The sequence below is a fragment of the Pituophis catenifer genome, unplaced genomic scaffold, assembly GCF_029215685.1.
Source record: "Pituophis catenifer annectens isolate HBS135680 unplaced genomic scaffold, rPitCat1.0.hap2 SCAF_2, whole genome shotgun sequence".
Lineage (NCBI taxonomy): Eukaryota > Metazoa > Chordata > Lepidosauria > Squamata > Colubridae > Pituophis > Pituophis catenifer.
The window spans coordinates 97,563,999-97,585,507 of record NW_027256882.1 but is presented as its reverse complement, the minus strand read 5'-3'; the positions used below and the strand labels follow the sequence as shown (position 1 = coordinate 97,585,507).

Sequence of the window (21,509 nt, the reverse complement as noted above, 5' to 3'; positions counted from 1 at the left end):
CAAACATACACCCATTATAAAATTCGTATTAGGCTTATATATATTAGTTATATATATAACTTATATATATATATATAACTACTAGTTCATATTAGTTATATAAACGTTACCATCAATGATTTAAATAATATATACTAAATATAAATATACACAGTAATAAGTAATAAATAGTAAATATACATGGCTGGTAACTGATAAATGCAATCCAAAGTCCTTCACCAGTTTCAAAAGAGTTCTTCTAAGTCTCGCTGTTCCGTCTAAAACTCCTCCATCCTCCGCTTTCCAGATCCAAAATGTCAGCTTCCCTCTAATATGCACAGTCACTGCCATTTCTCTTTGCTCTCCAAGCCTTAACATCTCTGTCTGTATTGAAAAATACTTTTGTGCTTATTCCTTTCTTATCCACTTTCCATGATCCACAATCTCTAATCACTCGACATCCATCGCCGCAAATTCAGTTTCGCTGGTTAATACAATTTTCCAACACAGTTCTCATTCAGATCGTCAGCTCACACACCCTCCTCTTTTTACCGTCTTCTCAGTACTTCACTCCCATCACCAAGGTGCCAGAGTCTTCCCACTTTGGAGACTCACTTGTCCATCAGCTTGTAGCTTCCACCGATTTAGAGAAGCAACCCAGTATCTCACTTTGTCCTGCCACTGTCCACTGATACTTCTCGCTGCTTCTCACTCTTTGCTTTCTCCACCATTCAGTCAGACTGTCATGCCTCCGGACCCGACCATTACAGCTGGTCTCTTTCGCACTGAATTCAAGGGGTTCCTCCTTCCACAAAGGGGGCTCGCTCTTCTCCCCATCATCCCTAGAGTATCCTGTCTAAGATGCTGACCCCTCCAGGGTCAGACCTTGCCTCTACCGGCCTCCAGATGCCAAAAATTGGTCAGAAAGAATGGAACGCCATTTTTTCAGTACCACACCACCGTGACATCACCCTGGAAGTCCCTCAACAGCTCCCTCTTTTAAAGGGAGTTGTCTGGCAGCCTGCCCACTGAGGTTGCTCTGTTTTCTTGGTTCTTGATGTGCACCAATGATTTTAAACTACGGCCTTTTCTCACCTGGGATGCGGACCTGAGTGAAACCTTTGTCCAAGGCTTCACTCCCTATTTACATATTTAACAGAGAAGAATCAGTAAAATGGTTTCATTATAGATTAAATCTTTCTGTTCCCCATAGAATTGCATTAAAAAAAACCCTAATTTTAATTGCAAGAATGCTATCTGTTGTCATACAGTAGCATCTAACTTCTATGTATTAAATGTCTCTCTTATCCTGCTCCTCCTCTTCTCACCTAAAACCAGCCTGTCCCTTGGGACCTCCCAGCTGGAATCATAAGGCAGTTGCATAGGGTCCACGTAGATATATTCATGCCCATCAGAGCTGACGGACTCAATCACCTTCCAGTGAATTTCATATCGAGGCTTCTGATAGAAAGAAACAAAAGAGTTAGAAGATGGCAGGCTACTCCACTGCAAGAAGAGGATCCCTCTGGAGATCTCCTCCTTGTGCAATTTGCACAAGGTATTATTGCACACCCAAACCTATAATCTGTCTTTACGTACAAAGGCTTTTCTCCAAGTGCTGCCTCCGTCCCTTCCTTAAGAGAGCTAAAGAAATTCAAGTGGTACATTACAACATCAGCAGAAGTTTCTGCACAGAAATAACCCGTCTTTGAATAAGGATAACACAGCCTGTAACTAATCCCACTCATTCACTGGGACCCCAAAACAGTCATTTAAAAGCAGCTCCATTAGCTTTGTTAGCTTCCATGCGATAAAAATAAAAAATATTTTACAAACTTTTGAACTTTAATACTATCTCCTATAGACAAGTATATATATGTCCTACATTATGGGGAATTTTGTAAGTACTGTAATCTCTGATTGGCATTTCAGATTATTCTCAGAACCTTGACATAGTAGACTCACAGTTCATAATAATTGAAGTTAAGCAAATCAACTATCATTGTTAGAGCTATTATTCCTATGGCTTCAGGAGCCAATTGTTCTCTGAAATTCAGCATAATTATTTAAAAGCTGATAATTGAATAGTCTGAGACACTAAGGGCTAAAAGCAGATTCTTACTTTTCGCCACAAGAAAATGAGGATCACCAGGAAAAGAACCATAAGAATCACAAAAGCCACGATTACTGAAATAACGATCACTTTAAAAGGTAGATCTAAAACAAGAAACAAACAGAATTACTAAATTTACTTATACATTTATGGCCAATGCTGCCCCAATATACTTATTTAGATTCTTAATCCATTTTTCACCTGCAAGGTTTATAAAGAGACTTAAAATAACAAGGTTACCATATTCCTTTTTAGTCTGTCCATGCTAATTACCCATAGTATTGTTGCTAGTAATTTTGAAAACTTTTGTGCTTTTTGATAGATAATGTAAAAAAATTTGCCTGTTGTTCATATATTTCTCTTTCCCTGCTTCTGCCTGCCTTTTTCATGTTTTTGCTAGTTAAATGTTTTGACACTTACTGATGTTTATTAAATAGCGTTAAGCTATATTTTTGCTAACTAAGCTGAGTGGCATATGTGCTTGATGTGATCTGAATATCGGGACTAACTGGGATGATGCTGGGTGCAAACTAAACTGGAAATTACCCATAATTATCACCGATGTACAGCACAGCTAGGGAACACAAAACCACTTCTGCCCACGCCAGTGAAATAACACTGTTACTTATCTACATGTGTGTCAAAAAATAATAAGATGGATATTGCAGGACTCACTGTATGGAACCAGTGTGATTTGCTGAGTGTGTGCACCAAGGAGATTTTGAGCTGCACATTGGATAAAGATAGGCTCATCTACTCTGTGAAAGTGGAGCTTGCTTGTCACAACATATATTTTTCGGTCATCTTCATAAGTGAAATTTGTTTGCAGATTCATTTCTTCTGAGGTGTTTCCCAGGATCTTAGTAGTTGCTCCCGCACACCTGTTTTGGAAAGCAAGCAAAGAGAGTTTAACCGCTATCTCCATTATACTGAGCAATATGTTACATCTCTACAGTACCATATTCCTCTGTCTCTGCATCTAAAGGTTAGTCCCACTAAAAGTTTTCCCAGAAGTAGGTTCTGTACATTCAGGAGCTCCATGCTTAGCTTCTCAAGCTGTCCTACTACAGAATGAAGTATTCAACCCAGAGCGGGGCATGCAAACATATATTTCAGCCACCTTCCTACAAGTAAAAAGGTCTGTAGCCTGGGCAGTGTTGGACAGGAGAGCACTTGGGAACTCTTTGGATGTTTCCTTGGTATCCATGATGGAAGAAAGACAGAACAAAACTTCAATAAAAAGAAAAGTCTTAAGTGTGTCCATACTTGAAATATACTTCTACGGTCACCACATTTCAAAAAATATATTGCATGTGCAGAAAGGGGCAAAATGTTTAAGAATTCAGGAATATCCTATGAGGAAAGGTCATCAGAACTGAGGCCTTAGGAAAAAGATATTGGATCATGGACATAAAGCAGGGGTAGCAACGGAGAACGGTAACCACCAAGGCATCTTTTGGGAAGCCAAAGAGCAGCAGCTATTACTCTTATAATTATTCTGCAGTTCTCTCAGAGTATTTATGGAAAAAGCATAATGGCCAATAATTTTGGCCAAAAACAGCCACTGTGACACCACAGGGATGATCAGGGAAGGTTTGTGGGAGTAAACATCCACCTCTCCCACCTCCCCCTTCAAAAATATATGGAATAACAGAACCATTCCAAAACAGGGCTGAATATGCTCAGTAACCATGGAAAGTTGATGGTTAATTGAAAAAAATGAAAACAGAGTGGGGGGGGGGAGAAACGGAGGATAACCTGCTGGAATTGGGGGCTTGGAATGCTGGACATGCATGCACCTATGAATGCACTGAGACATTTTGATGCTTATTTTACTTCTTGTGAGATTCAAATCATGCTCTAACCAGCAAGATCTGAATTTACCTCATGTACTATATAATGAGATTATAAAAAGACTGGTCTGCAGCAAAATCCCATGGTGAGTTCTTTCCTGCTGTTCTCCCCACCCAGAACTTTAAATGCAAAAGCACTCAATATGTTTGGTGCAAATGTTCTCCTTACCATTTGTCATTATTACAGGTATACCAGGTAATCTCTGGTTGTGGCATTCCTTCTGTAGTACAAATCACTGTTTGCTCACCATTTGTTTTGTTGCTACTGTCTCTCAGCTCAGTCACTGTAGCTGGGACTGGTTATATTGGAGAAAAGAATATGAGATAACAAATAATTGGTGATAGGGGTATACAGCTTTTGCAAGGGAAAGCTTCCTGAAAAATGAACAATACAGTACAAAGGATACTTTCTGAGATGTTTAAATTCACTGCTATATCTTGCTCAACTGATATTCCATTTATCCTATACTCTATTTTTTTAGAATTTTTTAAACTGAGTGGTTTTAGTTTCATAGCCATGCATCTCTGGAATTAATTTTATTTGGAAATCCCCTAAAGTTCTGGTGACATACACAGTTACCACTAGTTATTGAGCAATATTGCTACTTGGAAGATTGCAAATAAATGATGCATTATAGTTACAGAGCCTGTCAGTAAATTAATGATCACATTAAATCACAGAAAACACGGCAACATTATTACCTAATAGCCAGACTCGTTGTTATGCACACAGTGGTCCTGCATTGAAGACACACTTTAATGCATGCATAGCAATGGGAGAAAATTTCCACCATTCTACACACACAAAAATGGCAGACTGAAGGTGCCATATGATTTTCATTCATGTGAACCACTGCAAATACCCACTAAGATAACATGCCAAGGTGTGATTTTTCTTAAGAATTATTGCATAAACAACAATTGGCTAGGTATGCTGAATCATAAACCATGTTTTTTGAGTAATAACGATTGGGTTTACACAATATTCTAAGCCATAATGTAGCTTTTAGGCTTCAGATTAGCATGTTGTATGAATCTAACCAGAACCCTTTAGGTGAATATGAATTGACTATAATCACAATCACTTTGGCTAAAAAGTAGAAGGATAAGTAATTGTTAAACTGTGGGAAATCCAGAAAAAAATAATTAAATCCTTTAATTAATCAAATGATCATAGATAAACTAAGGATCTCCAGTTCCTGTTGACAGAGAGCAATTTAGCTCATTAAAGCAGCTTTATCCTAATAATTAAATGTCAAGATGACATTTAAATGTCATCAACTTTATGGTTGAAGCCCATTTAGTAGTGTTGCACATGTGACTCTCATAAAAAAAAATGGTGCCGTTTCAACTGCACTGTTGTGGCTGCCAATTTTACTTTAAAAATTAAATAAAATTCCCATTGCTTCATCCCCCACAGATGCCCCTGCATTAAAATTCTTGACATGCAGTGTTGAGTTTCTGATAGCTTTTACTAACTTTGAGCCAGGGAGCTGGACATGGACAGTAACACATGACAAAGGAAAGTCTGGAGTAACAACCACACAGCGCACTTGGAAGGAAGAATGGAAAACTGTTTTACTCCTTAATGGGACAATTTCAAGACCCACTAAAAAGTGACAGCTTTAGGAAAGGAAGACGCTTTTTGCTCGAGAGGCATAAGAAGTCCTTGAGAACAGCGTCAAATGAAAATTGCATTAGACGATAAGATGACCCATTTATTTATTAGCCACCATTCTTTCCCAGCAAAAAAAAAAAAAAAAAGACACTCAATCCAAAGATTCTGGGATTTTAGAACAATAAAAATAAAAGGAATATTAAAACAAAAAGCAATAAAGAATACACTATGGCCCATAAATCATCTTAGACATCATAATTTTCCATATTAAATAAAAGGTTTTAGCATCTTTTTGAGCAGTGAAACAATGTGAGCCAGGCTCTACAGACAGAATGTTCTGCAATTTGGAGGTTACGCAAGAGAAGGCCTACTTTCTAATCCATGTCCCCTTTACTTCCTGCCGTGATACTTTAAGACGGCCTTCCTATTATCATTTCTACAATACTCCAATTTTTCCTATTTATGTTTACATTTTGGCTAAAAAGGGGAAATCGTGCAATGCTAAATTCTTCTCCTACAAATCCCATTATACAGATTTTACAATTTTCTGCCTGTCTTGCCTTTGAACCCAACTCCACGTCTCCCTGTTTAGACTGCAATCATCCAAACAACCGCTTGATGGAAGCAAGGCTTTTATTGAACAAGCAGGAGAGAATAAGAATATATTTGGAAAGCATGACTGATGACAGGAGCCTCTCAATCTCCTTGTTTTAATAAGATTCCCCTCATCCTTTGATTAGCTGCATGAAGGAGCTGCAAGTGTACCAGGGACACCCTACTGCGTGCTAATGTTCAGCTGTAGCTGATAAAGGAGGGATATGCGGACATTCACAGCTTGCTTCATTTTCCAAACTGCCCTCCTCTTTTCCAGGTTCTGAAAAGACCACAACAAAAGAGGACAGTCAATTTCTTTGATTCTCCAGATGGCATTGGCCAGAAATAGGATTATGTTCTCAATCAGAGACCCCTACACACGTCTATTCTTCATTCTGCCAGTTTCTGCCAGCGGACTGTCTTTGGGTACTCTCGTTGACATTGACAAGTGATAGCCAATAGCTACAGTTCTTGAACAGAGGTTCCAGGCAGGGGTGTGGTTAGCCTAGGAAGCCACAAGTGGTTTTTCTCCCCCATCACTATCCTTGCTCAAGGGGAAACATATTCTCTTTGGATAGCCAAGACTATCCTGTGCTAAAATTGGCTCTGGAAGAAAGTTATATTTTTTCTTTTTGCAAGAAATCTCATGACATTTTGCGTTCCCAAAAGTCTTATGAGAGTCCATGTGATATACATGTAATCCTTGACTACTCATTTAGCGACTGGTCAAAGTTACAGCAGACTCCTCCCCCACTCAAAAAAACCCCTACTTATGACCAGGTCCTCACGGTATAACTGTTATAGCACCCCCCCCATGGTGATTCACCCTACTCTTGGTATAGTTAAGTGAAAACTAATTGCCCTGTCCTGGATATTTAAAATATGACTTAAAATAAAGATACATTTAATAAAGTATAATCTTTGCAAAGAGATTATTTTGGCTGTAAATAAAACTGAGTGATTGCAAGGAGGTGTGCTCACCATTAATCTGCAAATGAAAGAAGAGCTCTTTTGAGTCATCTTCGTGAAATGCTCGGACAGTGTACAAACCTCCCTCACTTGCTTTTACCCTTACGAGGGTCAGAGTAGTTTGATACCTGGAGAAAAAAAGAATCTTACAACAGTCGAGATAGCGGAGCTTATATGGAAGCACAAATTATGATACTTTTCAAGGGGAAAAATTTTCACTCAAAGAGAGAAACTCAGTTAAATTAAAATGAATTGTGATATTTGATAAACTAGAATTGCCATCATGTATTAAATGAGAACTAGCTTAAATATAGTGTGCCATCCCATTCGGATTTCTGATTTAGGAAATATAAGTTCCTGGATGCTTGATTTATATTGGACTAATTCTTACAGAGAAAGGGAAACAAAAAACATTTCCGTTATCTTTATATTATTACTATTATCAACTTTTTCCAAATGGGTGCAAAGTTTTATAAAATCCATTAGTGATAGAAGATTTTTCTTAATAAGGGAGGATAGATCCCCATCTATGATGTATACAATATATCAATTAAAAATAATAGATGGCTTAACGCTGCATATACTAAAATATTGAGATGAAACAGTTTACCTGGTTTCTGACAAATTCCTGCTGTTGATAGCAAAATCACTGTTGCTCTCAGAAGTCAGGGGCTTGTTATTCTGAAACCAGATGATGGTTGGAGTTGGATAGGCTTCGATCTGTATCAAAAAGGTGTGACTTTTGTGGAGTTCTGCAAATACGGTCTCATTCAGAACAGTGTGAAAAGTCACAAAGCCACGCTCTAGATCAGAAAGGGTAAATCGAAAAGACAAAAATGGACCTATATTATTTTTTTTGTTTCACAATGTGAGTTAATGATGAGGATAGTTAATTGGTTCTCTGTTTTAGCACAAATTGACTATTTTAATAAGCAGCATAAAACTATGTGTTTTAAAGAAAGAATTTCAACTTGAATCTTAACATTACTATTCTAATTTATAAACACTGTAACCTGGACTTAGCCTTTCTGCAATTAAGCTTTTTTAAAAAATGAAAAAAATAAAGTGACAACTTGTGTGAAGAAAGGTCATGGTTCAGTGAATAGCATTACTAGTTAACTTAATGCTATAAATGTTAGAGGATTCTTTTTAAAATTTTATTTTAACTGATCACAGAACAGAAATCACTTATCACTGCTTTGTAGCAGAGGTGAAATCCAGCAGGTTCTAACAGGTTCTGAAGAACCTGTAGCTGAAATTTTGATTAGTTTGGAGAACCAGCAAATACCACCTCTGACTGGCTCCAGAGTGGGATGGGAATGGAGATTTTGCAATATCCTTCCCCTGCCACTCCCACCAAGCTACGCCCACAGAACCGTTAGGGAAAAATTTTGAATTTCACCCCTGCTTTGTAGTGTACTGTCACACTACCTTCTTTTTTTTAATGAGGTATAAAGCACAGAAAGTTTGAGAATCCTTTTTGTTACCTCCTCCTTACAGTGTTGGATTGGTCCAAGGTGAGTTGTATTAGAAAACCTGGAATATCTGTTTTCTTTCTTGGAGGCTAGAAAAAAAAAATCCCTTGCTCTTTAGCAGGGGACAGGCGGATCTGCAAAATAGGTTGTTTTTATTTTTGGTGGCTTGCTTTTTTCAGAGAGAGAGAGCAACTGTTTTGAAACAGAAGTTCCTCTCTATGGAAATAACCAAAATGCATCAAAACGTTAGGCAATTTTGCCTAGGAATTCCTTGATTTTCTTTAGTTCCCCTTTAACATGAAGCATTATTTTGAGAAACTTTGCAAGCAAATATTTCTCAGTTTCTGAATGAACAAAACTATCAGGCAACTAATAAAGAAAATACTGCTTTGCTATTTTTGTGAGCAATTTGAGCTGAAACTTGGCATATCTATCACATAAAGTTTTGTGAAAGAAACCAGAGTCTGGAACACAATCCCAGTTTAATAATAATAAAAAAAACCTCCTGTGCCACTTAGGCAATCTATGTTTTTTCCTGGGGAAAAAAAAGTTGACATCTTGAGCAAAATATAAGAGATGCCTTGTAGTTTTGTTTAGAGTCTTATGACAAATGTGCATTTCTTAAACAAAATAAAATGATACTGGTAAACTGATTTACACATTACAGGTAGTTCTCGACTTATGACCACAGTTGAGTCCGAAATTTATGTTGCTAAGTGAAACATTTGTTAAGTGAATTTTGCCCCTTTTTATGACTTTTCTTGCCACTTTTGTTAAGTGAATCACTGCAATTGTTAAGTTAGTCTGTTAAGTGAGTCTGGCTTCCCCATTGACTTTGCTTGACGGAAGGTCGCAAAAGCGGACCACATGACCCTAGGACACTGCAACTGTCATAAATATGAACCAATTGCCAAGCATCTGAGTTTTGATCATGTGACCATGGGGATGCTGCAAAGGTTGTAAGTCAGGGGTGAGTTCTACTTACCTTTACTACCGGTTCGCAACGGGGCCGCGCGTGCATGCATTTTGATGACATCGGGGTCAGTGGGCGGAGCCTCCTGCCGGTTTTACTACCGGTTCTATAGAACCAGTGTGAACCGGAGGCAACCTACCACTGTTGTAAGTGTGAAAAGTGGTCATAAATCCCTTTTTTCAGTGCTGTTGTAAGTATGAATGGTCACTAAATGAACTGTTGTAAGTAGGGGACTACCTGTATTATTATTTTTCAATTGAAATGAATTAAAAGGGATTTGTTTTCCAATGTTGCCTATGAAAATCAGCACTATGTATACTACTGAAATGCCTAAAGGCGTAAAAGTTATTTCAGGAAGAGTATCAACTTGGTGATAAAGAAAAAGATTTCACCCAACATACCAATCACTCTGATAAAGATACTTTTTTCTTCTTTTTGTCCAAAATATGTATCTGTGGTCTCACATACATATAGACCTTGATCATCAAAGTCTGCATTTGGAATGGTTAGGATGGAATTAGTATGATGTTTGACTCCTGGAACGATATGTGTCACGGGTTCTACTTCCTTGCCTACCTGTAAAAAGAGGAAGTAATACTGAGTTTCCAAAGCTCAAACAACAAGGAACATAACCATATGCTGTCTCAAATGATGAAATGCTTTCATTTAATGTATTTTCTTTACTGTGAAAATATGACAATTGTTCCTCTCTTGTTAGTAGAGTGTCCGATGGCACGTGTGACACGTAAGATTTCAGGAGAAAACATACCAATAGCAAACCTGAACTATATATGATAAAAGTTGCAGTATACCTTTTCTCTCCTCAAGAAGCAGGAGGCTAATTCTCTTTTGTAGAACACTTCTTCGATGAGGATATTTGATAGTAATAAAAATATAAATCTGCTACTCTGGATGATAAAATGCACATCTTTCTCAGCTTCCATGTTAGTTTTAAAAACAAACATGAGTTGCAGCAGAAAATATCGGTGGAATACTGCTTTGTCGTATCAACAATCTCAGATACACAGAGGAGAAGTGAAGGGAAAAAAAAGTCTCTGAATTGCAAAATAATTTGCAGAGTGACAGAGCTAAATTAAATACTGAGAAAGATGCTGCTGATTTCTGGAACTGAGCTTTAGGATTTGGAAGATATGCCTTAAAGCAGGGGTGTCAAACTCGATTTCATTGAGGGGCCTCATCAGGGTTGTGTTTGACTTCTGGCGGGCAGGGGTGTGTGGCTGGGGGAGGGCTGGCCAGCTTGACGTCACTCGTGTTGAGGGTGCCTGTGGTGGCCCAAGCATTCTGCCAGCGAAAACATGCTCCTTTTCACTGGCAGAGGAACCCCAGGTGGGTTCGCTGTTTCCAGGGAGGCCCTGTGGGCCAGATTTAAGCACCCCAAGGGCGAGGGCCAGCCCACGGGCCTTGAATTTGACAACCCTGCCTTAAAGCATTCTCCTTTAAAGATATGGGGGCTCTCTTGGATCTAGCACTCATGCTGGACAGTCACATAACTTCAATGACAGGGAGGGCCTTTTATCAGAGATTGCCAATAATCCAGGTTCACTCCTACCTAAAGGAGAAAGACCTAGTTTGGGCAAGTCATGTGATAATCTCAAGGTTGGTGAATTGTAAAGCTGTTGTTTAGTCAGTGCTTGAAAGTGCATCCAGAAATTGTTGTTGGTCAGAATGCAGAAGCATTCTGGTTGTCCATAATAACTCACCTGTTGAAATAGCTTCACTTCTTGCTAGCTGTTTTCTGAAGCCAATTCAAAATGTTCACAATAGCATATATAGTAAATACTTACATAGCTGAGGCCAAGCTACTTATTGGACTATTCCTGTATAATTGACCATTATTTAAGTGCATAAATATAATTAACACCAACAACTGATTAGGCTCTTCCTATGGTGGGGCCAACATGAATGGATTTGGTAGAGTATACACAATACACATTTTGTCATTTTGGCTTTATTGTCATTAGGAAAGAACATCTGTAGTTATTTCTGTAATAATTAAGAAAGGAAATGTCTTTGTTTTGCTTAGAGGACCAAATATTTAATTGCCATTTTGCAGTAATGTGTAAGCATACTTCTTTAGAGAAGATATCTCAGAGTCTATTTTATTTCCTATGATTAGAATAGAATTCTTTATTGGCCAAGTGTGATTGGACACACAAGGAATTTGTCTCTGGTGCATAAGCTCTCAGTGTACATACAAGCATCAGGTGATAAATCATGATCACAATCATAATCCAATTATCATGAATCATAAGATATAACACTCAATGATAGCAGTAAGATACTAAATAAAATAACCAGCACAAATCATAACAACAAAGTGATAGTCATATGATGCCAAAGGAATAGGTAGAAAGATATATATTTAGAAAGATATTTAGAAAGATAAGGATAAATAATAGTAATACAGCCCTATTACATGGTTTGATATCCTAGGGCATAAGATAGTGTTGTGGGAATTAGAAAACACAGACACAAATGCAAACACTCACACAAAGATCCATATCTATTTGCTTACCATCTGTCCAGGATAACTCCAGATATAACTGATCAACTCAATGCCTCTTACGGTACATGTCACAATGATATTTTCACCTTGTTTCAAAATAGTTTGCACCGCACTGATAGAAACATTGATGAAGGATGTAGGAGTGGAAGAAACTGTAAAAGAACAAAACTAGTGAATAGGGAAGAAAGTTAGCTCACAGCAACTTCTATGAAAAAAACAATTGCAGCAAGCTCAATCAATATGCTGCTGTCTCAGAGTGAGAAAATTTTCTGTGGGTTTCACTGCATGGACAATTTGAGAACTTCAATATTAATAAAGCATAAGATATTAACAGTGAATAATAATTAGCCCAGTATGGAACTACAACAAGAGCCCCTAAAGTGGAGTTCTTGATGCTCTCTGGGTTTAATTGTTTGCTTGCAGATGTTTCATTACTCAACTAGGTAACACCCTCAGGCTGATGATGTTACTTATCTGGGTAATAAAATGTCTGCAAGCAAACAACGAAGCTCAGAGAGCACCAAGGACTCCATAGTTCAACCCTGAGGTAGATACGTTCTCTTCTATTAGAGCCTAAAAATCTTAAAATCTTGTGGAGAACAGGGCAAAGGCCTTGGCCTATCATTGAACTTAATCACAATGGAGATCTGATTATGTTTCTGCTCTGGCAAATCAACAAGGTGACCTGACATGACCATTCCCTCAACTTCAGGCTGAAAGATAGTCAGAAAGATAAATTCACATTATAATAATCAGACAAATGTGCAAAGCAACTTAAATATTATAGCTCAGATCAAACAGATCAGCCTACTATAACAGACATATCAGCCCTGCTCAAGTGCCAAAGAGTAGCCCATTATTTTGGCAACTAATGATGTAGCTTCCGCTACAACCTATTCACTTCTCAGTTGTTTAATGAATGTGTTCTCACTGAAAACAGAGGTATTTTTCCCCAAAGGAAATACAAGATGGATCTCTTTGAAAAGCTTGCTCAAGATTTTTAATAAAGCAGATATACAAGATTTATCAATTCCACCCACCAGAATGATGCCAGGAAGCAATGAGCAGAATCTGCTCTTTCGTCTTTTTCAGATGAGCACAAGCTTTTTTTTTAAAAAAATAGGGCTTCTCTTCTGTGTAGCATTCCCATTGCTGGGTGATACAGTGATTAGAATACAATATTGCAAGCCAATTCTGCTGACTGCCAGCAGTTCGATTCTGATTGGCTCAAGGTTGACTCAGCCTTCCATTCTTCCAAGGTCAGTAAAATGAGGACCCAGATTGTTGGGGGCAATGTACTGACTCTGTAAACTGCTTAGAGAGGGCTGTAAAGCACTGTGAAGCAGTATATAAGTCTAAGTGCTATTCCTAATGCACCTCTATCTAGGATGATGTCTTGTTTTCATTCAGAGGATCCTTTCTGCTCCACACACTGGCTAAACCTATAATAGTGAAAACGTGTAAACATTGAGCCAAGATTCACCTTCGATATTGTAGACATAGAATGTTTCAGACTCAAACTCTTCATCTTCTATCGTTGCCTTGCAGATATAGGCTTTGTCTTCAAACTGTCCTTTAAAGCCTTGCTGTGGAAAATACATTCCAGGGACTGGATCATTAACCCTCTTTTCATGAAGAGAGACCGTGGCATTGGGGTTTGTCACACGGCAAGGAATAATGACTTCAACAAAGCCTGTGCTGAACACAAAGGTGTCTTCCTGGGTGCTTGGTAGGAAAGGCATGGAGAGATCTATGAAGAAGAATGGAAAGAAGCTGGTTTTGTCATCGACTAGGGAGGTATCTAAATCACAAAGACTGAAGATAGATTGGTTACCTCAAACAGCCTCCTAAATCAGGTTTCTCCAACCTTGGCAACTTTAAGACTTGTAGACTTCAAGTCCCAGAATTCCTCAGCCAGCAAAGCTGAGTTGAAGTCCATAAGTCTTAAAGTTGCCAAGATTGGAGACCTCTGTCCTAGATGCAACAAGGAATACACTTATGACCAGAGCAGCTCAATATGGAATGTGGAGGAGAAAGGCAATGATGATGTTTTCTCTGCAGAGGGATGTGGCTTGGTTCTTCTCTATTACACTGTTCCACAGTATAATAGATGTGTGTGTGTATTGGGGTTTAGCATGTGTATAAATGTATGAGTGCATATATATGTACATCTCCACAGCTGATATGATAGGTATTGGTTTTAAATAGGCCGCAAGGTTGTAACTTTTATATATGGAGGCAGCAGAGGAATTTATCTCAAAGAAAAAACCCTGTGTATTAACCCTGTATTGACAGCATAGATCGGTTTAAAGGAGAAACAGGATTTTTGCCTCCATTTCAAAGTCTTTATTCTTACAGACAAAATTTGTTAGGTTCTGCATTACATTGGTGGCCACAGCCAAAGCTCAAAAGTAGGTAGTACTTAAGATATACAGCTTTGATGGCGAACCTATGGCATGCGTAGCCATATTGGTGGGCACGTGAGCTCAGCTCCACCAGCTGATTTTTGGGCCTTCTGGGCCAACCAGAAGTAGGGAAACAGGCTGTTTCCTGTCTCCAGAGAACCTCGGGGGGTGGGGAAGGCCTGTTTTTTTCTCTTCCCAGCCTCCAGGAGGCTTTCTAGGAGTCTGGGGTGGGTGAAAATGGCCTTCCCACCCCCCCTGGAGATGGAAACGGCCCATTTGCCAACTTCCGGTGGGACCTGAAGGCCTGTTTTTTGCTGTCCCCAGCCTCCAGAGCCTTTCTAGGAGCCCTGGGAAGGGCAAAAACGGCTCCCCCCCCGGAGGTCCTCCAGAAGCTGGAAACGGCCCATTTGCTAACCCTATCCGACTCCTAGAAAGGCTCTAGAGGTTGGGAACAGCAAAAACGGGCCTTCCGGTCCCACCAGAAGTTGGCTAACGGGCCATTTCTGGCCTCCAGAGGGTCTCTGGAGGGGATGGGGGAGGCTGTTTTCGCCTTCCCCAGACTCCTAGAAAGGGTCTGGAGGCTGCTGAGAGCAATAAACTGGGCCTACCATGCCATCATGTGCCAGGTGCGGAGGAACGGGGGTGGGTGGGCGGGCACACGCACATGCATGGGGGCAGGGCGCATAGAACTATGGATGTGGACACGCGCACGCAAAACAACCTCCCCCACTCCTGGCCCCCAATGGCAAAAAGGTTAGCCATCACTGGTATATAGTATATGAAAAACAAAAAAGGATATTTACATCTAGACATCCTACTTCAACTTTTGAAGGTCCTCCCTAGCAGGTAGAGATGATAGTAGGAAGAAGCAAATACTGTATCATTAATATTCTAGGAAAAGTAGTGTGACCTGGAAAATATGTAAATTTGACTGAGTTATCTGGAAATAAGCCATGTTTGCATCTAGAACAGAGTCCCCTTGTTTTTTTTTCTTCTGAACTTTCTGTTCATTCCACAGAACCAAATACCTGCATACACATGAAGCATAAATTACAGGATTAGAAGTATCAAAGTTGTGCAATCGCCATTACCTGGCACAAAAATGTAGATGGCCTTTCCATCCAGGGGTTGATTGCTGGTACAGAAATATTCACCTGTGTTCAAACCAGTCAAGTTCCTTAAAGTGAGGGTGTTGGTAAAAATGGTGCCCCTTTTCTCCAGCACAGTGTCTAATTTGGTATGCTTGTTGTCTGTTTCCCAGTTAACCTCATCGTGGCCTGAACATTTCAAGGTAAAATCAGTGTAGAGATTGAGGACAACTTCGTGGGCACTGGGAGTAATTTCCAGGGAGCTGATTTCTTTCGCACCTTTAAGAAACCATTTGGAAATCAAATGAGCAAGAGACAGAACATAAAGGATAGCGGAAGAATGTACAGAGATGAATGTAAGGACAAGGATAAAAACCAAGCAACTGTAAAATCTAAACATTTGAACTGCTTGAAAAGCAAAATCATTTTCCATTTGGAGGCAGGGGCTAGAGGCCAGCCAGTCAAGATATTTGACTAAAAACGAATTCATTGCCATGAATGAAAGGGTCTTGTTTTCATCTAATGCCTTTTCCTTCTAGGAAGAGCCTGAGATTGGTCTCCGGCAGAACAATAAATTATGAGTAATTGCATGATGTGAGTATAATTCAGGCATTGTGTACAGAACAACTGGAAAACTCCAGTGTAATAAGGATTTTTTTTTCCTTCCTAGAACATGGCATATTCTGACCCATTAATTTTGACCCCTGTTACTGAAGTGTCTGCTGTGATTTGTGTTGAAGAAATCTAAACAAGCTAAGGATGTGAAATGAAAATGAAAATTGCCAGGAAATCCATGGGAAATGATACAGTAGAAAGCATTTTCCTGAATTGCTTCCTACAAATCTCAACAATGTGCTTCTTTTCTCTGCTGGCAACAACTCACCTCTTTCAAAACTTCCATATCCTTTCCTAAAGACACTCTTTACAGTTGAGTCACCAACCAGAAGAAGGCTTCTCTTTTTAGATAACCTACTCACCATATTGCTGATTTGCAACACCTGCAACCCTTCCTTATCCAAGACCTCTTTTTCCTTGCAGACTACAATCTCCTGCCTAGTTCAGTCATCATCACCACAAAAAGCTGAATCTGCCATCTTAGTATGAAGTTCAATAGGAACATTTAACTATTATATAGGGACACACCAAAAGTATCATGTTTATGATCCACAGCTCTCACTCAGGCAGATCCAACAGTTGTCCATACTGCCCTTCTCCTGCAGGGTCTTTGTGGAAGAGGGGGCTGATAGAGGGGCAGCTCAGAACATACCAGCTGAGTCGGCCACCTAATTTCAGCCTGAAGAGCTAAACTAAAGACTAGACTAGCAATCTGTCCATGTAAGATAGCAATTTTCATACAAATAGGATAGTGCCCAAACTTTTAAAAAGTCCCATGGAAAAATAGCTGCAAAAGAAGTGTTGAATGAACAAAACATCCTAAAAATAAAATTGCAATCTCATAAGCACCTACCAAGTATGAATTACTGCTGTTTTCAAATTACTGCTGTTTTTAAGACTACACTTGCTCAGATGCACACATCTGGTCAGAGGTCCTCACAATAAGTAACTTCACAGAGTTGTAAGTTCACAGAGTAACTTTAGAGAGTTGTAGTTATAAGATTCATGTGCAGTGAAGAATTTATCACTGCCTGAACACAACTAGCTGTCACATCCTGGAAACTTTCATCAACCAGGAGGGACAAGTTCTAATTGATACAGTAGATGGTTGCACTGATGGCCTTGAAGACTCTGCCCACTTTGTCAAGTCCAACAGCATTTGCACTATTCTCAGATAACTGTACAAGATCTTTCCTCAGGTATCTCACATGGATCTGCACCACGTATGGATTCCAACTGGGAACGAACCCAAGTGATTTTGTCTGTCAGGTGTTGAACAGGTTCCTTGGTGCGTTCCTAAAGATGATCACCAGAACTCTCCTATCCCATGAGGGACTGCCAGCTGGAGGACACTCTGAGGATGCAATAATGATGGAAAAATAGTAATGTTTTTCCACTATTACCACCACAAGCAGCTCTAAGTGGTATCTAGTTGGAATCCTCTTTCATTTTCTTCCAGTGATACTCTAGGTGTGTTTTAACACTTTTCTGAACCTTCACCTGCTCCATGAACCATGGGAAGAGTTAGGACTGATGGGTCAAGAGAGGTCACACAGGCATGATCCTATCCAAAACCTTGGCTGCCCTTTGATTATAGGATGTTATCAGAGCTTTGGCAGGAACATGCAGACACTCCCACTCCCTGATATTCCCCAGTTCCCTCTGGAAGCCATTTTGTTGCCATTAGTTGCCAGGGACAGATTGCTGGAATGGGTCTGGCCTCCCTGTGGAGAGAACAGCATAAGAGAATCTGAAGGCCAACAGGGCATGATCTCCCCATGACAAGGAGGATACCAACAGATTGTTCTCCACTAATCATGTTGCCATTGCTCCAACAAGCAAATCATATCTGGCATGTGATTACTGTCCCGAGTTGGACTTGAGATGATTTGGATTAGGCCCATGGCTGCTATAGTAGTCATGATCTCCTGGTCCCCTTCCAAGGCCATACCCACAGATGGCAGATTGAAGTTCCCCAGGACCATAAGCCTGGGAAACTCTACCACTAACCCTGAGATGGCCTCCAGCAGCTCAGGCAGGGAGACTGTTATGCACCAGGGAGGCTGGTACAGTAGGCAACACTCCCACCTGATCTGATGAGCTCAGCTTCCAGAAAAAGTCCCATAAGCCCAGCTTTCCAGGTTTCCCAGCCAACTTGGGAAGCAAGGCTCCTGAAGGCCAAAAGAGATTCTCAAATGGTTAATGCCACCCTTCTTCTCCTGCCCTAACCCACCTGAAAGCGGAGCTACTCTCTTCTGGAGTCTGCCAGGTCTCAGTGATGTGTGCGCTCCTTCTCAATAAGGTCTTGGATGAGGAGAGCCTTACTACTATCCTGGCATTCACCACCAGCAGCTAAACCACAAGGCCTCCAAGGATTTCCAGGGGCTGGGAGTGAGCTCAGAGCACAAGAACATGCCACTGGTACTAAGCATTGGTGGCATCTTCTGCTGAAATGGCCTGTCCTATGGCTCCCATAGCAACCCATGCCCGTCACCACTGTTATGTGTTCCCATGCCCAAGAGCCCACAAGATGGTCTTCGCCCTCCGATCCTGATTTCCTTCCTTTTGGACCACAGGATTTGCCATTCCCTTCATTCCCTTCACGTTCACTCCCTCAGACACTTTCAGTTAGTGGACTTCTGCTCCATAAAACTCTGAATTCAACTCAAAGAAGTATTAAGAGCTCCTCCTTTATAAAATAAACAAATGCCCTAGTTTGCTTTTACTTTTCCCCACATCTAAACAGACTTTGGACTGGTCTGCAGAATATTCTCTTCAAACATAGAATTCTCACCCTGTTCTTGACTGTTATTTTATTTATAAAATTAAAAGATGAAAAGGTACAATTATTGCAGAAATAAAACAGGGTGTAGAGAAAGTAAGCAATGGAACTTAAGCACCAAAATTTAGGGGTGGGATTTAAGACAGCAATGGTTGCAGAACTCTTGGAAACTGGAAACTGTCATGTTGATTCATTTGATGCCAAGGTTCTGCATCCTTATTTTGTGAGTCCCCGGCCTCAAGGATGTCTCTGAGACGGCTTCTCTAGCTGCCTTAAGTCTTTCTGTTTATTTAACAGACCACTGCAGGAAACCCATGCAACTTTCAGGCTCCAAAAATGATCCCAACTCATGAACTGCAATGTGTCTGTGGCCTGCCAGTACCCAACTGCTCTTTCTTCCCTTCTTTTGAGAGAAGGAAAAGGAGAAGGCTGAAAAAAACTAATAAGAGTTCAAACTAAACTGAGGCATTTATTTATTTATTTGTTTATCCATCCAATTTATATGCTGCCCTTCTCCGTAGACTCAGGGCGGCTTACAATGCATTATAGCAATAGCCTGCATACTTTTATGTATATACCTGCTTATTAGGGCTTTCGGGCCCCCCCCCAAGCGGTGGTGTTCTATACAAAGCTGGCTTATTGCCCCCACAATCCAGGTCCTCAATTTACTTACCTCAAAAGGATGGAAGGCTGAGTCAACCTTGAGCCTGGTGAGATTTGAACGGCACTAATTGCAGGCAGCTGGCAGCTAAGTGCTAACACTTAACAACACTTAGTCTGCTGCACCACCGAGGCTTTCCCTCCCCTCCCCCCCTCCCCCCTCCCCCTGCACCTAATGAATCCCAGGTTTGTCATCTGAGAAGATGGAAGTTTCAGAGGAGTATTTTTTGATAGGGTAACCTGCATCTGCTTTTGCCTTATACTCATTAAAACACCTGCTAAAGATGTAGAAGTCAGCTGAGAAGGTTTACATTGATGATCCCAGACTCATCTTTAGTAAAACATACTGCAATTAGAAAAAGAAAACCAGACTATACAAGGTAAAAGTGGGGATGGTGTACAAACCACTTGTTTGAATGCCTTTTTGAAACAATATTCATGTTCCTACTGAAACAAAGCACAGTATTATCAGCTGAATTCGATCCAGAGAAGAAAAGTATTATTTCAACATATAAACAGGGCTTTTTTTCAGCTTTTTTTTTTTTTCTTGAGGCATTAACCTTCCTATCCTCAGGGCTAGGGAAGCTTCTAAAGCAGTAGTCCAGAAAACTCTGCCTGTCCGGTGCAAATGCACAAATGGTTTGCATATACAGCAGGGCTTCTATCCTTGGACTCCAGCTTTAATTGATTATATCCAGCACCAACACCTTTAGGGTGGCTAATCAAAAGTGGTCATCAACATGGAAGTAATTTTCATGGAAATCAATGGGACCTATATATATTAAACGGGCGGTGAATTGGTTGACTTTTGTTTAATATAACAAATTCTGTAAGCCTGAGTTACAGAAGTATGTGTGCGAGCGATGACTGCATGTTGCAGCTAAGAGGCAAATGCTATTCTTTTAAGATGAAGGTATCAAAGCAATTGTATATAGACAATAATGTCACAAAATGTGATTTGGGAGAATTTCTTTTTTCTCTCTACATGAAAGATAGCCAATCACAGCCTCTCTCTGTACAAGATGGAAGTTTTGTGAACACTTTCCATAGAAGCATTTGTGCCCAGGTGTTTACTTACTTGTGAGGAAGAGGACCAAGAAGACTAGCATCTTCCGAAAGAAAGCAGGCATCGTGGCTGTCAGTTCTGTTTCATGCAGTACCCTGTAAAAAGAAAAGCCAAACCAGTGATGCATAGGAATCTGGAGAGTGAGCAGTATATGCCATGGCCAAGGGTAGATTAATAAATATTGATATATTAGAATCATATTAATACAATGAACAAATGTCTAATCTGTTCCTTTCTTTGGGGTTGTGTATGGCAGCCAAGGTAGTGACTATCTGCTTTAATGGAGAAAAGCAATGGGTGAAGGAAATTCAAGCCTAACCCTAACTTTGACTTTAATTTGAACAATCAGTATTGGTGCCAAGTGTCTCCACAATGCAAATCTTTGGGCTTGGTACTGGTTAAAAAAAAATAGAGGATGTCTCTTGCTTCTTACTCTCTTAACAATATTGGTTTAATAGGGCTTAGAGTTCATTGTTGTGGGAAGAAGTCACAAAATCCAAGCAGCAGCTTGAAGCCATTACTGATGACTGCATGACTTTAGTTTTGGAAAAATGCTGGCACTGAATCATAACCACAACATCCCAATGTAATAAGATAAGAAGCATCTTGTGACTACTTTTCATAATTTCTTACGTCATCTGGGGTCAATTTACTTTACAATTTGGACATAGCAGCTGAATGAGGTATATATCTATGAAAACCACTATATGTTACTTTTTTTTTCTTTTTTGTATGTAGTGATTCATATCCCGAATTCCACACATCTTCTCTAGATGGATGACAACCAATGCT

The 21,509-nt window shown here is 39.9% G+C and overlaps 1 protein-coding gene across 1 annotated transcript in view; it reads right to left on the bottom strand.

Annotated features, from left to right (window-relative positions):
- PDGFRB (platelet derived growth factor receptor beta) overlaps nucleotides 1–20,800 on the bottom strand; it is a 52,201-nt gene extending 31,401 nt beyond the window's left edge. The window contains exons 1-11 of the mRNA XM_070933875.1: nucleotides 20,730–20,800; nucleotides 15,598–15,873; nucleotides 13,585–13,851; nucleotides 12,111–12,253; nucleotides 9,976–10,150; nucleotides 7,737–7,929; nucleotides 7,139–7,254; nucleotides 4,115–4,241; nucleotides 2,768–2,973; nucleotides 2,102–2,196; nucleotides 1,308–1,440 (exon numbers count right to left, since the gene is read on the bottom strand). Coding sequence (XP_070789976.1) covers nucleotides 1,308–1,440; nucleotides 2,102–2,196; nucleotides 2,768–2,973; nucleotides 4,115–4,241; nucleotides 7,139–7,254; nucleotides 7,737–7,929; nucleotides 9,976–10,150; nucleotides 12,111–12,253; nucleotides 13,585–13,851; nucleotides 15,598–15,873; nucleotides 20,730–20,781 — 1,783 coding nt within the window. The 5' untranslated portion in view covers nucleotides 20,782–20,800. The remainder of the gene's footprint in view (nucleotides 1–1,307; nucleotides 1,441–2,101; nucleotides 2,197–2,767; nucleotides 2,974–4,114; nucleotides 4,242–7,138; nucleotides 7,255–7,736; nucleotides 7,930–9,975; nucleotides 10,151–12,110; nucleotides 12,254–13,584; nucleotides 13,852–15,597; nucleotides 15,874–20,729) is intronic.
- Nucleotides 20,801–21,509: the final 709 nt, after the last annotated feature.